A 17658-nucleotide genomic window follows, 5' to 3' on the forward strand; every position below is an offset into this window, starting at 1 on the left:
CGGGTTTTAATCAGGCAAATCAAATCCAGTTAAAACAAAGTTGATTATCAACTTTTAAAATGGGGACATGCCACCATGACAGGACATGACTCAAGACCGTTGTTGTCTGCATCCTAATTTCATAATTGGGCTGATTAATCACAATTTTCCACTGGTGTCACTCACTGAGCAACAAAGCGATCAGTTAATGATGACAGTGACGACTGTGTTAGACACTGATAAGCAGGTAATTTTTTTATCACACCACTGAAAACCCCACTCCAGATCATTACTTTGTTTTAAAGTAGAGTTCCCACTTTTACAAAATCAGAGTTCATCTTAAATCATGGGTTTCCATACAAATTTCCGCACATCAAAGGACACAATATAACTTTTTTCCTAGCTGACAGTTTTCAGAGGTTTTATTGGAACAGAAATTCAGCACAATAGCTCCCCTTTTAAATGTTCCTTCCGCTGACTTTCATATAAGACTGTTATAGTAAGTAGCCACTGAAGATGCCCAAATGCTTGTATAATGTTTCCTATTAATGCTCATATTTCTCCATTTGCATCAAAATAGAAATCTGAAAATGAGTGCCTGTAGTTTAGGCAGATTGAAACAATTAAGCCCTGAGCATAGATATGTAAAAGGCTGCCCACACACATCCTGCTGAGGATCAAGACACCTAAACAAAAACAGACAATTAGACCTAAACTTGCACATAAGTGGCATTATTTTACTTCACTTTGAGGTTACATCGCAATTAATTCATAAATAATATAAACTTTGGGATAAACTTTTTGCCACTAGGAAGTGAATCTGAATTCTTTATATTTGAATATGAATTGTTTAATTTGAAACTAAACAAGGCAAATGTGAAATATGCTAAAGCTAATAAAAAACCTTCTTATTTCTTTAATACCAATATTACCAAACATAACGGGCAATGCATCTTTAAAACTGAGGTTAGACTGCGCCATCAGCAATCGACTGGTTTTGCTTCATGTCAGGTCCCGGATGTGTGCCTCAAAAGTTTGAATTTCAGATCTGAATTTGTATTTTAGATCTGAATTTGAATTTTAGATCTCAATTTGATTGGGGAGAAGTGAAACTAAACCAGTAAAATGAATTAGAAAAACAATTGTTTCAAATACAAAAGTTTCAATTTTACAACAATAAATCTTGTTGAAGATTCAATATCAAATGCAGTAATTCAAATTCAATTTTTAAAGCAATTATTCAAATGGGCTAACAATTCATTTTCAGCTATAAAGAATTTAGATTTGCTCCCTGGTGGCACAAAGTTTATCCCATAAATTTACATTCATTCATTCATTTTTTCCCCTAACCGCTTAATCCAATTAAGGGTCGTGGGGAAACTGGAGCCTATCCCAGCAGTCTTTGGGCGAAAGGCAGGGTACACCCTGGACAGCTCACCAGTCCCTCGCAGGGCCCCATAAATGTACTTTTTGTGTTATTCACAATTTCAAGAGAAACTTTAAAATTACTTTGAAATTACTCTTTTCAGTTGCACCTTTGGGCATATTGCACAATTTCCATGATTTGTTGTTGAATGATATTTGTTTAAAAGGTTCCACACATTTTCCTTTGCATTGCTGCATTAAAAGTTACTTTTAAATGCTCCACATAGTTCTGTAATACCAGTGACTTCTGTGACTTCAGGCCACAACTAGTGTGTTTGGACCTGAGTGACTGTGACTTCAAGGAACAGCGGACCTTGATGAATGCTTTAAGCACTCTCCCATGCCTCAAGACACTGTTGCTTGAAGGTAACCCCCTCACCCTTGCACCAGGATATCCAGGCTTCACTGTGGACAGTCTTCCACGGCTTGTTTGTCTCGACACCTCATGGATCTCCCCTGAGGAAAGAGATCATTTCAAGGGTTTGGCTGAGGTGAGAGGTGAGTGTGATATCTGTGATGTGAGCTCATTTTACCTCTTGCTGTCTTGTTAAATGCACACAAAGAGGAAACTTACAGTTTACAAAATAGGATCATTTTTATTTGAACAGATGTGATCGTGGACATAGCATCGGCCACAGTGATAGTCGGCAGGATGAGGGGAATGCCAGACCCACTGATGAGCGTGGATGACAAAGCTTCTGACTTTCCAGTTGTCACCTACAGATATTTTATCACATACAAGTTCTGTGGTCATCATACAACTGATGTCATGGTGATGATATAATTGTTGTCTTTCCCCAACAGTGTGTTTAATTTATGCAAGTGCCTGACATTTTATGCATGTATGTATATGGTGTTGTTCACAGAAATCTGACAGTCCGAAGTCCAACTTCGACACCGAATCCACAGCACAAGTGACAGAGGACGGCTCCAGTGACACTGACCTACAGTCAAACAAGAACGGTGAAAGAGAGACTTGTACACCAGATATTGAAGTCTGCAATGCTGATGAAAGCAGCTTTGATAATGTACACTGTAAGAATACTTTTAATACTTCCTCAAGCTTAGCTGGACAAGAATCTAGCTGTCAGGCTTTTGCCTTATGAAGCATACAGCAATAGATCTGATCAAGCTGACTAAATAGCTATAAAACCTACAGAATATCAATAAGGGGGGTTAAAAAGGGTAATGAACTGTTAGCACAATGTTTATATTAATGCAACTTGGTAACATATCCTGTATAATTAAACATGGATATTGCTCAAGTTCAAGTCAGAACATCCAGTGGTCAATTGAGGATGATGAAGCGGATCGTTTCTCAATTAGCAGTTATTATAAATGTCCCTTTTTCATGTTTTACCTCAGACTTGTCATTTAAATATGAGATCATGACACATTTCTTATCATTTATCTTTTTCAGTGTCACAGCACTCCACGTCAAAACTGTCATGGTCAGAGTGCATGAACTTCAGCGACACACAAACATTTGTTGTTTGTGATCTGGGAGACTTCAGAAAATTCCTCCATCAAGGACTTTATCTCAGGCTAGAGGAAGAAAAGGTTCAGATATAAGACATATTGATGGTTTCAACTGTAAAGTGTGGTGAGGTGCATTCATAGAAATGTATGGTTTAGATCTTGTCATGGCCTGCGGTCCCTAAAGACGCCCCAGTAGCCAAACCCAGCCAAGCTGTAAAAGAGAAGAAAGGCGGGAAGGGGAAAGAAGTGAGTTCATCATTTAATTTCAGCAAAATCTTGAACTGTGAGTTCATGATTCTGATGATATGTTTATCAGGGAATCCTGAACTAATTATAACTAATTTCTATACAAAAAACAAAATAATAATTTACTAGAGGAATTTTCTGGTTCCTCTCTGTCTTGGATTGAACATCACAAAGTCTCAAATTGAACACATTCTGTTGTTTCTGTAGTGCCGTTGAGAGAATGCAAAAAAATGTCCATTATCTACAGCAGCTTGTTTCGCTTTTTTTCCTGGACCATCACCAGTGACTCCAGAGTTAACCTCAGCACATAACCAGCCTTCTTAATCAGTTTAAGTGTGTGGTTTTGGTGCTGCTGTCCCAACAGATGGCTGCAAAGCTGATTTCACTTTCTGAAACAGACATATAGGATGTATGAAACATCTTGCAATGGACATTGAATGATCTTTATGGTATTTCAGTCTAGTTTGTTGTACAGCTGCACTCTGAGATACTTGTATTCCTCCACTACATCCACTTCTTCTCACAGGATGTTTTGTTTGCTCTTGGTTCTCATGAAGTCAACAATCATTTCTCTTGATTAGTTTGTATTCAAGTTGAGGTGATTTTTTCAGTACCATCTCACAAACTGATCAGTTCTCTGTACTCAGCTTCTTGCCCAATTGCAGCGTCATCAGAGTATTTCTGCAGATGACAGGACTCGGGGTTGTATCGGAAGCCTGAAGTGTAAAGAATGAGGTGAGATGGTGAGATTAAAGTCATTTGTGGTGCTTCAGTGCTGCTGAACAGTGATTACCATCTAGGACACACAACCTTTAAGTCGTACAGACTGTGTTCTGTTTTATGGTATAAATCTAGGTGGTTGTGGAGGTATCCGCCTGGAATTTATGTATCTTTTCACAGATGAGGTTGAACTGTATTAAAAGTACTTAAAAAATAAAAGGCCGTGATCCTCAAAGTGCTTCCTGAATTGTCCAGATGAGAGAGAGGGCTCTCTGAAGCAGGTAGACAACGGCATTGTCAACCCCAAGCTCATTATAATAACCAAACTTTAGTGGGTCATGAAAGGGGTTCACTTGTTTATTGAGGTGAGCCAATAACCGTCTCTCAAGGACTTTGATGATGTGAGTTGTCAGGGTAACTGGTGTGTCGTTATTCATCTCAGTTGGTTATAATTTTTGAGGCACTGGAACAAGGCAGGATGTTTTTCATAGCACAAGAACTCTTTCATTCAGACAGGTGTTGAAAAGAGGTTAAATAATCTACTGCAGTTGTTTGCACAGGTTTTCAGAGCCCTGGAACTGACACCACCTGGACTTGCCGCCTTGTTCCAGTTCAGTCACTCCAGTTGTTTCTTCACTGACTGCAGGACACTGACAGGCTACAGGTGGAAGGAGAGGAGGTGTCAGTGTAGGGAGGCAGATGAGGCTGTGTTAAGGTCCCTGACTGAGCTGCAGAGTGACAGAGTGGAGGTGACAGGGAGGTCACTATATTTAATCTGCCAGTCCTACTGATGTGCCTTTGAGCAAATTCCCAGTGAACCCTTCAGCAAATCTTACACTCTTGTGCTCCTAAGTAATTAATGAATGAATGAAAAATACTTTATTAATCCCCAAAAGGAAATTCAATCAATCAATTAAATGTTGAATCAAATGTAAAATAAATGACAAATAAATTAACTAAAGGTCATTTTAACCTACTTGATAAAACAAAAGTAAAAAAGACTAAAAAGGTCTATGATGGCTGAAAATTATTATGTTATTATGATCTTTGGTCTTCAAGTTGTACAAGAAAAATAAACAAAACCTCACTGCAAACATAACCAATAAACACTGTCTCAATCTGAGCTAATTTCAAATGAAATTTAAGAATGTATAACACTGTCGAGTGATATTTCTGAAAATCTTGACTGTGTCTTGTACTCTACTCTAAAGTGGGACAGGACAACCTGTGTTGTCATCAGAGCACAGTTTAGAAATAAGCATGATGCTACGGGGTTACATTAACGCATGTTGTTTGAGTCACTGGCACATCTGCAAAGGAGCTATTATTACTAAGCCGCATATACTGTTCAAGTTTTGAAACAGCACACTGCCACCCTGACAAACTATTTCAGTTCATTCCTTGCTTTTTTCATCTTATATGCAAAGGTTGCCCATATTCTGAACATACTGTATTACAACAGTATGACTGTAGTAAAATTGTCAGATGCATTGTCATTATTAATACAAATAAATCATGTTATTCCCATTCCATAACACACTGCTAGTCCCACATGAACCAGACCTTGGTGTGATATTGTAATTGTTATAACAGAATCATTACTTTTACCTTTTAATGGGCTAGTTGGTGATATATGTTAAAAAAAAATTTTTTTAAATTCAATGTTGTGGATTTTTCTTCAACCGCAGGTCAAATCTGCTTTGACCAAAGACAAGTCTAAAGACAAAAAGAGGAAATCTGTACCAGAAATGATCCAAGACGCCCCCATCAGAAGAGTCCTTGGCTCTGCATACGTTCCACTACAAAGTCTAGTCAAAGGAGGTCAGAAGATCAGCGTCCTTTGTAACTTTGTGTTCTCGCACATGGATGCTGAGATGGAGGCTTCACAAACACTTGAAAGGGCAAGTTTACATGCTTTAAGTTAGAGGCAAACAATAGCTGATCTGTAGGTCATTTTCTACTCTGTTTATTTGGTACTGGTGTGGACACACTCAATGGGAACACCACAGATCCATTTTTTTAAATTAACTGTCAAACAAAACGTGTGGGACAGTCAGCAGGATTTTTCAGTAGTAAAACAGAGATTTATTTGGATTGCTGTGTTCTACATTCATTTGCAGGATTCGGGAAAGAAAATAAAAGAAGAGAAGAGGAAGGATGACAAGGAACCAAAACAGCGAGGAAGCAGTAGTCCAGCACAGAAAAATACTGTCACTTCAAAAGGTTAACTATACCTTTAAACAATATGACACCTACATATAACCTGAACATGGCTTTGACATTGATAGAAAGCAATAGAAGATATTTTGGGGGGGAAAAAACCCATTCTGCAGCAGTTTGAGAATGAAGGCTGATTTGGTTGATAATGAAAAGTCATTTTTATATATAATTTTCATGATGTGCTACACATTAATTTTACCGGGGTATAAAAGATCAATGTAAACAGAAATACGATGTGTTTTGGATTATTAGTAAACTTTTCATGAGCCTTGTTTGATCTTGTACATGCAGGCAAAAAAAAAGGAAGCAAGCAAAAAGATGTGGATGTACATGAAGACAACTCTGTACCTGTCCAAGTGGAACCAGTCACTGTGGAGCTAAGTGTGGAGCTAGAAAAATGGAAATCGGTATCTGAAGCCCATCTTCTCGTACCACCACACCAAAGTTCCTAGATCCTTGCAGCAAACTTCAGTTTACTTTAGATTTCAGTTTTCAGCTGGGAAACCAGTGAATTTTTATTTTTACCACATGGACTGCTGTGACAAAGTATTTTTCTGTCTTACAATAAACTTCATGAAGCCACCCAATAAAAACACCTTGTGTTTTTATAGAAGATATAAAGGACTGACTATTATGTTGTTCAGCAGTTTTCTCTGGACAATCAGCTCCAGAGTTATATTTTAAAAAACTTGAATGAAAATACATAAATTAGAAGTTAATATTAAATGTCTGGGTGGCTTTCTTGCATCTTGGTCATGTTATACATTTAGAAACATGTTTGACCAAAAAAAAAATATACTTGATATTCTCATTTAAGTCAGTATTACTTGTACAATGTATGTGATTATGTCTTTTCATTGGGCAGCCAGGTCAAATGGAACTGGTTATTTTCTGCCCAGCACTGAAATGAATTATCCAGTTATATTATTTAGCAAGGACAAACTTTCAAGCTCCCAATGTAGTACAAGAACAGTTCAGAACATGCCTCATTCAATTATAATGCACTGTTTACGCCTGGTAAAGTCACCTTTATCAGATTTAATTAACATGCAACAAAAATAAGGACATCAACAGCTAGAAATAGGCAAATACTAAAGGGGGATCCTGTTCATATCCATTTATTCTAGGAATTGTGTTGACTACTGCAAAACATGTAATAAATATTTTTAAATAAAAAGCAAAAGGTTTCACGCTTAGACAAGAAAATATCTTGAACAGAATTTAAAAAAAAGTATTAAGTGTTTTTCTATCAGAAAGAGACAAATGAGGTGACCAGAGGATGCTTTCTGGACATCTCCCAAAAACTAATTCAGTAACTACAAATCTCTCAAGCACAATATAAATTCATCATAAAGATAGTTTATATACAAAGATTACATGCTTGCAGACAATAGTAAATAATACAAAATCTTTTTTTTTTTTTTTTATTCATCCACAATCTTTATTTTTATACAGATATAGTCAAAACATATTCCAAGAAATGCCAAAATTATTCAGATGATCTCAATAGAAGTCCTTTTTAATCAATAAGAAAGTTCTTTTAAAAAGGCCATAACTGAAACTGAAGGATTACAGTAAGTCCGATCTGTCTTACCAATCTTTCAGCAGTCCCTAGAAGAGCATAGAAAAGTTCTTATTAAAGCCAAACAGAACTCTGTTTCATTGCCTTTCTCCAGACAAGAAAGTTTCTTCTCCATCAGTTACACATTATTAAAACCTTTCAAGAGTACATAGAGTTCCCAGGCATAAAAAAATAAACTATAGCTCACCATTATTTTGCACACTGACATTTTTTTCAATCAAGTATTTTACAGTTCAAATAAACACCCTTTGTGATATTATCTTTGTAACCCTCTGACGAGCTGTGCAAACAATTTTAGGATACTGATAAATTAATTGATTTGAGGCAGACCATTGCTTCTACTGACTCTCACTCACACAAACACTAGACGTTCTCCTTCGGCAGTCATTTACAATCACAACCAAAAAGCTCAATGTAGTACTTTTCTGAATGTCTGAATTTTTGGAAAGATTCTGTGGAGGCCATTCTCCGATAAGAGCGCTTGAAGGCTGGCTTGGGCAACAAAGATGCTTGGCAAAAACAAGCACAAAATGCACACACGCAGACAAAGACCCCAAACACACAGCATAACAAACAGGATGTGCAAATATACTGATTGTGCGAACAAGGGGTTGAAAAGGCTTAAAAGGTCTGGTCATCGTTACAGGATTCGGTCCAGTGTCCAAAGACCTCACAGATGTCGCAATAGGGCCGTTCTTCACCCTTATTGCCATGGTAGGTGGTGTGTGGAGGGGTGTCGGGCATCTGCATTTGCGTGGGACAATCCTCAGTGTCATGGAGATCAAAGCAGTCGCAGATGTCGCAGAACAGTCTTGGGGGAGGCTTTTTCTTTGCGGGCTGCTTATCATTGCTGCAGAGAGAATGAGCAGCTCCAAATGAAACTTAATGTCCACAACTTACATTCAGGCAAACTTAAAGCCTGTTGTCAATCAGACTTACCTATCATAGTTATCCAGTTCACTTTGATTATTCCCATTGAGAGCTGCAGCTGCCATTTTCTCTAATTTGTCTTTAAGTTCTTCGTTCTTCCTCTGGAGGTCAACAATGACCGAATTGAGGAATTCAATCTGTGAAAAAGAAACAACTGTACAATCATCTCTGCCAGAACTGATGAATTATTTTTCATAGACCAACAAACGTTCTTACATATAAAAATGTATATAGGATCATCTGTTCAGTCCCCCCCCCCAGTATTACTGTATATTCCACGTATTTGCCCTCTTTGACAAGAGCAATAGTGTTACTAATAATAAGAGTAACTCTAATGCCACATCCCTCCAAAATGACCCTATTTGTGATGAGTGGTGACATGCCATTGTGAGTTGTCAAAGAGAAATCAAGACTTGAAATGAGTCAAAGGACAGTTAACAAAACGCCCACACTGATGAGCATTGCTAACGAACCTCACAGACCTGATGTTTGATAAAAACCTCAGTGGTAAGTGAGAATTTGAAAACTGAATGCATTAAGAAATCAAGCATGATTCATCTTTGACAGTTTCTAGTTTTAACACCAACTGGATGAGATAAGAGCCACAGTGATAAACATGCACAAATAAAGCAGATGAAAACATTAACAAACCGCTGCCTGATGGTGGTGTAGCATTGCCAACATCAGAAACAGGGCAGAGGAGAAGAGTTGGATTTATTAAAAAGAGAAGGGGGAGAGAAAAATTTCATATTAGGACCCACCTTCTGCCAGACAACACACTTATGTTATCACAGACACAGGGAATACAGTATAACACTTTTGAATGGAAAGAAAGGAGGTGAAAGCCGACACGCTGATGGTACACTCATCCCACCAGTGTTTTTTAAGCATTCCTCACTGGTGAGAGAAGCTTTAGTACAATTTCCAACCAATTTAGGCCCACTTCACCTCTGTAAAATATTATACTGTAACATGAGTCCACACAGAACTGTAAACTATAGTGTCTTGCTACGAGAAGGAGTGTATAGTTGTATTTGAGTCATTCATATAGTCAGTCACAGCTCACATTAATAACATTCAGTAAGAATGTTTCCATACAGCTGCCACAAGAGAAAAAATTATGCTAATGCTAAGAGACTGAATTATTGTCAAGATTCAACAGGCAGGGTAGGAAAGCATCATTATGCTGAATGTAAATGGCAATAAAGGAAAATGGAATTCAAGAAAAAAGAAATAAATCCATCCAGGCACAACATTTGTTCCATTTAGGTTAGTTCTTACAGTACTTACCTGGCGTTCTGCAGTCTCCTTATCTTCCTTCATCTGGTCCAAAATCGCATCACCTAGAAAATAGAAACAAACCAGATATTCATCATTTTTCCCCACAGTTTAACTACAACCAATCTTAGGACTACAAGAAATACAAGCTGTGGTTCAGAGTTTATTCCAGTGTTACCTGAGGACTTGATGCCGTCGGATCCGGCAGCCAGATCCTTCTCCAGCCTCTGAACACGCTCCTGTAGTTTAAGTTTGTCCTGCTCCAAAGCCTGAACTGTACTCTGGAGTGTCTTGGCTGAGGCACTTTCTACACGCAGGGCAGCCAGCTAGAAAAAAAATAAAATAACCCGCGATGATAAACACTGAACAAACTTTTCTTTTTTTCTTTAAAAAAACAAAACATCAACAATTCTTTAGAATAAAGCTAGGTTCAAAATAAATGAATAAATAAATAAGTTCATTGATTTCAATCAATTGAAATTTTATTAATCTCATATGGATTCATAGAACTCAGACATCAAATTGTTTTTCTCAGTTTTCTTTCCCGGTGACAACTGGTGACTTTAGTCTTGTGTAACTTATCCGATGCTCAGCGAGATCTTAACATATATACACAGCTGAAATGTTTTCTGTGTCGCTTCCAGTGAAAATCTACTTCTCTTGTTGGGATAATGCCAATCAAATCTATCGCTGGTAATCTTGCTCAGAGTAGGGCTGGGCGATATGGCCTAAAAATAAAATCTTTTTGTTTTTCTTTTTTTTTTTTTAAAAACCAAATCCGATTTTATTTGATTCCCTGTTAAATTCACCAATTCACTGTTAAAGAATAAAAAAATAAATTACAAATGTCAAAAATGATTATTTTTCAAAAATGCTTTTGTTGTGTTCAACCTAGGAGTTTACCTGAATTTAAAGTGCAACTAAACAAGATGTTACACAAGCTTGTAAAAGATGGCAGGTGCTGCCGCTGTAAACAATGAACATATAACACACAACATGTTTGCACTTGGTGCTTTTCCACAGTGAGCGCGTTTTTAGTTTTTGAGCATACATTTGAGAATAGGCGTCATTTCACTTATGTAACTTTATTCTTACATTTAAAAAAAACGAATAAATTAATAAATAAAAGTGCCACCTCTTGGAAGGAGAAAAAATGACTCCTTTTAGATTATTTTGACAATAAATAATCCAAACAATTTCCCACTTTGGGAATGAGGTAATAAAAATTAAAGTTTCACTTTTTTGAGAACAAGCTCTTCTTTGCTGTTGTTCGATGGGAAACCAGTGAAAATGCATGCACTGACGTCACTATGATCTACGGAAGCCCAAAGGTGCTGGTGGGGCAAAAAAATTAAAAATTTTAAAAATGTTTAAAAAAAAATCTTGATTTTCATAAAAAATAAATCTTCAAAAAAATCAAATTCTAAATAATTGATTAAATTGCTTTAATAGCCAGCCCTAGCTCAGAAACTTTCATTTTTACTCTGGGTGAAGTGGTTCCTTGTCCTGATAGAAGTCTGTACATTTTGTAATCATGAACAATAAGAAATATAGTTAGACCCCTTAGTTTACTGTAAATCTGTAAAAACTCTGACCAATAAAAACTTTCAGACCGAAGTGGAGTTGCTCATTTCTTATATTTCGTAAGCTTCTCCTCCCAGCTGCCCTCCTCCTCCTCCCGCAGCACATACCTGATCGCCACACCCTGCATTTACCTAACAAGCATGCGGTAGAGCTGTATGCAGCTACAGATTCCTCCACTCAGATACATAGATCCATTGGCCTTTCCATCAATGCCCAATATCTGCTTTTTTCTCTGAGATAATGCCAAATTCAGTTATTTTCCATTCATCATTAGACTACATTCACTTGTAAACTATCAAGCAGTTTATTACCTCACATATTTTTACAATTATCCGATTACTCACATATATCTGATTTTAATGATCATGTAAAGGGTCCTAACATCAACTTTAATTCAGAAAATTAGTGGAGTTTCACAGCCTTATTTTAGAATTACCTCTCAATTATGACAACACCTTAACAAAAGGATAAATCACCATTGTGGCACAAACTGTTTCAACCAGAGCTCTAATTCATTCAACAGTGAATGGATATTATAGTTTACAATCTCCGACGAGCACAACTTCAAAATTAGACTACTAGACTCTAAACTGACTGCAGAGAAAAATCTGTGGATTGGCACTAACGGCAGAAGTTTTCTGCTAAGTTTCTATTAAATTAAAATGCATATTTTGCAAAGACAAAGATTAAAGTAAACTTAAGTTGCACACAGAAAGATATGTGCTTCAATTTCTTTTTTTTTTTTTACAGATTAAAAAAGGCAACACCAAAGCCTTCATACACTTTGTTTCCAACTTTTTGTGGATTTGTTATTTTTGATAATTCTCCAAAATAATCAATGCAAATGACAGTGAATACTGTTTTTAATCATAAAACAATAATAATAGGTTATATATATTGTCTAGATTATACTGAATAAAACAACTGATGATGAAAACCTGTCACTCACCTGTGTCTGCAGCTCCTGTTTGGCGCTCTGGAGTTCTCCAGTCAAAGATTGGGCGTCATTCTTTTCCTTCATCAAAACAGCTTTCTCTTTTGTCAGCCGTTCAAAAGCTTCAGCAGTCTCACCAGAGGCCTTCGTAGCCTAAACATGCATTGGATATTTGATATAATCAACATATTAAAATGAAAAGAAGCACATAGTTTATAAACAATTATCTCAATTTACAATAATTAGAAATTAGAAAGTCATTTAATGAAGTTATAATATTGCATATTATTTCAATAGGATTAAAAGGGAAACATTTCTCAAGTATTTTAATTCACCAATTCAGAAAATGCTAAAATTATTCAAAGTACATTGTTATTTTCAAATTGATTCTAATAGACAATTAACGTAATGAATGCTGCAGTAGGGTAAAAAAAACAAAAAAAACAAAAAAACAATTGGCATATACTATGAAATATTGTCTATGACCTGTGGCCTCAGAACGGAAATTGAAAACTAGTGTGTCAAAAGTCAGATAAGAGGCAAGCCAATTAAAACAGAGTACTTTAAAAAAACAAAAAACAAAAAAAAAACCAGTCTGTTAGACTATGTAGGACTTTAAAAAATGGCTTATTCTGATTAAGATCACTTCACATATGCATAAATTGAGTAATTCAGAGGTATTTTACCCAAGATTAGATCACGTTATAAGCCCACAGGAAAAGGCTGGGAGCTAAGTGGTATAAACAGGGGTTAATGAAAGGATGATGAAAGTTAAAACATAAAAATGAAAAGGATAGGAAGACAAGCCAGCGAGCATGCAGTGATATGCCGACAAAGTCCCAGCTACAATAGATTGTGAAAGTCAGTGATAACTACTGAGGGAGAAATACCTCAAGCTGCTTAGAAATAGCATTTTTTAGCTGTGACTCGAGCTCCCTGACTCGCTGGGTGGCGTCATCCCTCTCCGCCTCCATGGCATCCTTCTGAGCTGTGAGCTGTGAGATGCTGGCGGAAATTTCTTCTTTCACAATGCCTGAAGCGGACACCTCTGCAAGAGCATTCCTGTATTGTTTTTCCAAAGTTTCCTTTTCAGTTTGTACAGCCTTTACATCCATCTCAAGCCGTTTATTGCTAGCTTGCAAACACTTCAGTTCTTCGAGAAGCTGTGAACGTTCAGTAAGCCACTTTTGTTGGCTTGTGTGGAAATCAGAAATCTCCTTCTGCAGTGTGCATTGGTTGGCTGACAGGGCCTCCTTTGCTGTGGTCAGAGAAGACACTTGTTTGTCCATCTTCTCCAGTTGAGATGATAGATGCTCTTTATCTAGTGTCAGCTGGCTATTTTCTTGCTCTTGCTGCTTCAGGCGTGTTTGCAAGGTCTCCATCTCCAACATAAAAGATTTATTTTGCTCATAAGCATTCCTAAAGTTAGAGGACATCTCTTCATTTTCCTGTGCAGCTTTAGACAAAGATGTTTGAAGTTCCTCAATGTTTTTGGAAAGGCCATCTTTATCAGAGATTGCTTTATTCCGTTCACTGGATTCAGCTTGCAGCTGGGTCTCAAGAAGACCCTTTGCCTCCGACACTGATTTAATCTGACTTCTTAACTCGTGGATCTCCTGGAGAAGTATCTGGTTCTCTTTTTGCAAAGTCTGAGTTTCTTTTTCAGCCTCAGTCTGCTGAAACCGAAGGTCATTATTATCTTTTGTTAGGTTTTCCAGCTGTTGAACAAGACTTATATTAGACTTCTCAAAATCCACTTTTACCTTACTCTGCTCTCCAATAAGTTCAGCTTTTTCCTTTTCTAGCATTTCAATGACAGAGCGATGCTTCTGCAGGTCATTGTCTAAGTCTGTCCGTTCTCGTTTCAGCGTGATCATCTGAACCTCCACTTCATCTTTTTGCCGTTTCATTTCCTCCAACACTGTCATTAAATGAGCCTTGTCTTGACTGAGGTCGACATTTGTTCTGGTGAATCCATCTAATTGGTCTCTAGCAGCTCGGATATCACTAACTAGCTTCTCACGTTCAAGAGAGAGAGCATTTCTCTCAGCAGTTGCCTTGGTGTGTTCCTTTTCCAACTCTGCCTTCTCCTCAATCAAACGCTCACTATCCATTTTTTGCTGTTCTAGAGCCGACTCCAGACTCATCTTTTCTTTGCGCAGCTCATGTAGAGCCATCTCAGTTTCAGAATTCTGACTGCGCAATGCCTGCCTCTCATGCTCAAATGAAGAACATGCTTCTTGAAGTTTCTCTTTACAATGAGACAATTGCTCTGTTGAGACTTGAAGCTTTTCCTTTACCTCTTGTATCTCTCTGACAAGCTCTTCCTTTTCATTTAAGACTTTTCTTTGGATTGTAAGCAGGTTTTCTTTCTCCTGCAGAAGCTCAAGCCTTTCAGAATCTGTCACTTGGCTGCTTGTCTTGGATTCTTCCAGCATCTGGGCCAGACTTATTTTACAGGCTTTAAGGTCTTCACATTCACGAATATAGCTCTCCAAGTCTTTCTTTGTAAGACCGAACTTATTCTGAAGCTCCTCATTCTCTGTCTCAAGCTTTCTTTTCTCCAGTGCAGTGACGTGAATTTGCGAAGACATCTCCTCTTTCTCTTTTGTCAGGGTTTCTGTCAGGGCTTGAAGCTGAGTATTCTTCATTGTTACATCTTCTTTTTCTAGGTTCAACGATTTCAGTTTTGCCTGCATCTCAGCATTTTTAGAGTCAAGTGATTTTCGGGCATTTTTAGCAGCGTCCCTCTCTAGTATTAGGTTGTCTCGCTCATGCGTGAGCTTTGTCCAGTTTTCATTGAAGTCCTCCTTCAGCTGGTTCCTCTCTTTGCAAACATTTTCATAATCCACAAGTAGTTGCTTCTTTTTAGCCTCAATTTCTTGGATATCCTGTTGATGCTTGAGGACATAGTTATTCTTCTCTGCATTTTGTCTTTGAAGCTCCTCAATTTGAGCCAAGAATTCACCTCTACCATGCTGCAGTTCTTGGTTTTCAGCCTGGGCTCCCTGAAGAAGTTGTTTGAGCTGCTCCAGTTCATTCTTTACAGAAATGCTCTCTTTATCTGAATGTTTGTTTTTGGCGAGTAACTCCTCTTGGCATTTTAAAAGTTCATCCTTGCTTATCAGCAGCTCTTTATTCTGCACTGAAAGCTCCTTGCAGCTAATTTTAAGAGCAGATAGCTCATTTTGCAGTTCCAACAGCTGTTTCTCCAGTTTTCCTTTATCAGCCTCCATGTCCTTATTTTCCTTACACATTTTTTCCAGCTCTAGATTCTGCTTTTCCAGCTTTTGGGACAATTGTTCAACATCATGCTTGGATGAGTCAAGTTCAGCAGAAAAACACTGGGAAAATAAAGGTGAAAGAAAAAAAAGGAGGGGGATATATATCCAGGGTAAAGCATGAACAAATACAAAATAAACCAACCAGATATGAAGTGATATGCAAATGGAAAGGCTTAGCTGCAGAAGCATCAAAAATGGAAATCACACCAAAGGTTACAACATAATATTTTGTTTTTAAAAAGTAGAAGATTGGAAGATTTTCACTTCAGCATCTTTTAACCTTGAATAAATGAACTAATGGAGATGACCAAATTTGCAAACTGATACGATATCGCTGGAAACCGTGGTAAAAGGACTTTTTGAAACAGCATTTAAATCAAGAAGTACTCCCAATATTCCTGCTGCACTATTCTAAGAAAATAAAACTACCGTATTTTCACGACCATAAGGCGCACATAAAAGTCTTAGATTTTCTTCAAAATGTGCGGCGCGCCCTATCGTGCAGTGCGCCCTTTGTGTGCGTGTTGTTGTTTTTGTTGTTGTAAAGGGTTGTAAACGTTAAAGTTCACCCTTTAACGTTTACAACCCTTTACAACAACAATATGCGAATGGATTGTAGATGCTTGGGCTAACGTGTCTGCTGGTACTGTTGTCCGCGCTTTCGCAAAAGCCGGCATCATTTCCGAGGAGCCGCACGGCACGGAAAGTGACTCTGACATTGAAGAAAGTGAACCTCACATGTTTGCTGGAGATTTAGCGCAGCTGTTCAACTCCGAAACAGAGGATGAGGACTTTGATGGGTTTGACTAATGACGATTACCGGTAAAAAAACAACAACTTTGTAATCAATACTTAAATAAAGCACAACCAAACTCAGTTTTGCTCCCACTCTATTTTTAAAAAGGCATACTTGTATGCTTGTGTGCATTGAAAATGTTAAAGGGGGGAGTGTGGGCGTTGATCGCATATAAAAGAACAGGTATGTGCGTTATGCAGAACACCTTTTTCTAACAACCCTAAACATGGCTAAAAGACACGCTTATGAAGCACAATTTAAGCTGAAGGCCATCAACTACGCCAAGCAACATGGAAATCGAGCAGCCGAGAGAGAATTTAATATTAATGAATCGATGGTTCGCAAGTGGAGGAAAATGGAAAATGAGCTCCGACAGGTGAAGAAGACGCAGCTGAGTTTCCGCGGACATAAGGCGAGGTGGCCCGAGTTGGAGGAAAGACTGGAGCAGTGGATCATCGATCAAAGAATAAGTGGGAGAAGCGTTTCGATGGTCACCATTCGACTAAAAGCATTAACACTAGCAGAGGAAATGAAAATTGAACATTTCCAAGGAGGTCCGTCTTGGTGCTTTCGTTTCATGAAACGGTGCAATTTTTCCATCTGGACAAGGACTACAGTAGCGCAGCAACTTCCAGCGGATTATAATGAAAAGCTGGACATTTTCCGCTCTTACTGTAGCAAACACATCGCCGACAAACGCATCCAGCCCAACCACATCACTAACATGGACGAGGTGCCGCTCACCTTCGACATCCCGGTTGGTCACACTGTGGAGAAGAAGGGGACCAGCACGGTAGCGATACGCACAACGGGGCACGAAAAGTCTTCTTTTACTATTGTGCTTGGCTGCCATGCTAATGGACAGAAACTGCCGCCAATGGTGATTTTCAAGAGAAAGACTTTGCCTAAAGAGAAGTTTCCAGCAGGAGTCATCATTAAGGCAAATGTAAAGGGCTGGATGGATGAGGAAATGATGAAAGAATGGCTGAGGGAGGTGTATGTAAAGAGACCAGGTGGTTTTTTTCACACATCACCATCGCTGTTGATCTGTGACTCTATGCGTGCCCATCTCACAGCTGATGTGAAAAAACAAGTGAAACAAATTAACTCTGAGCTTGCTGTCATTCCGGGAGGCCTGACGAAGGAACTACAACCGCTGGACATCGGTGTGAACCGGCCGTTCAAAGTAAGGCTGCGAGCG

The 17658-nt window shown here is 38.1% G+C and overlaps 2 protein-coding genes across 2 annotated transcripts in view; one reads left to right on the forward strand and one right to left on the reverse strand.

The window, feature by feature from the left end:
- The window catches only part of LOC306764481 (leucine-rich repeat-containing protein 43-like), a gene marked incomplete at both ends in the record, with an annotated part of 9792 nt that extends 3271 nt beyond the window's left edge, over positions 1-6521 (forward strand). The window contains 7 exons of the mRNA XM_079251655.1: positions 1664-1902; positions 2013-2176; positions 2271-2439; positions 2825-2964; positions 5538-5750; positions 5970-6072; positions 6361-6521. Of these exons, the coding sequence (XP_079107781.1) occupies positions 1664-1902; positions 2013-2176; positions 2271-2439; positions 2825-2964; positions 5538-5750; positions 5970-6072; positions 6361-6521 (1189 nt within the window). The remainder of the gene's footprint in view (positions 1-1663; positions 1903-2012; positions 2177-2270; positions 2440-2824; positions 2965-5537; positions 5751-5969; positions 6073-6360) is intronic.
- Positions 6522-7171: 650 nt separating this feature from the next.
- Positions 7172-17658, reverse strand: part of clip1a (CAP-GLY domain containing linker protein 1a) — a 30266-nt gene continuing 19779 nt past the window's right edge. The window contains exons 16-21 of the mRNA XM_079251363.1: positions 13268-15721; positions 12393-12530; positions 10038-10185; positions 9872-9924; positions 8591-8718; positions 7172-8501 (exon numbers count right to left, since the gene is read on the reverse strand). Coding sequence (XP_079107489.1) covers positions 8273-8501; positions 8591-8718; positions 9872-9924; positions 10038-10185; positions 12393-12530; positions 13268-15721 — 3150 coding nt within the window. The 3' untranslated portion in view covers positions 7172-8272. The remainder of the gene's footprint in view (positions 8502-8590; positions 8719-9871; positions 9925-10037; positions 10186-12392; positions 12531-13267; positions 15722-17658) is intronic.

The sequence above is a fragment of the Telmatherina bonti genome (assembly GCF_933228915.1).
Source record: "Telmatherina bonti genome assembly, chromosome: 13".
Lineage (NCBI taxonomy): Eukaryota > Metazoa > Chordata > Actinopteri > Atheriniformes > Telmatherinidae > Telmatherina > Telmatherina bonti.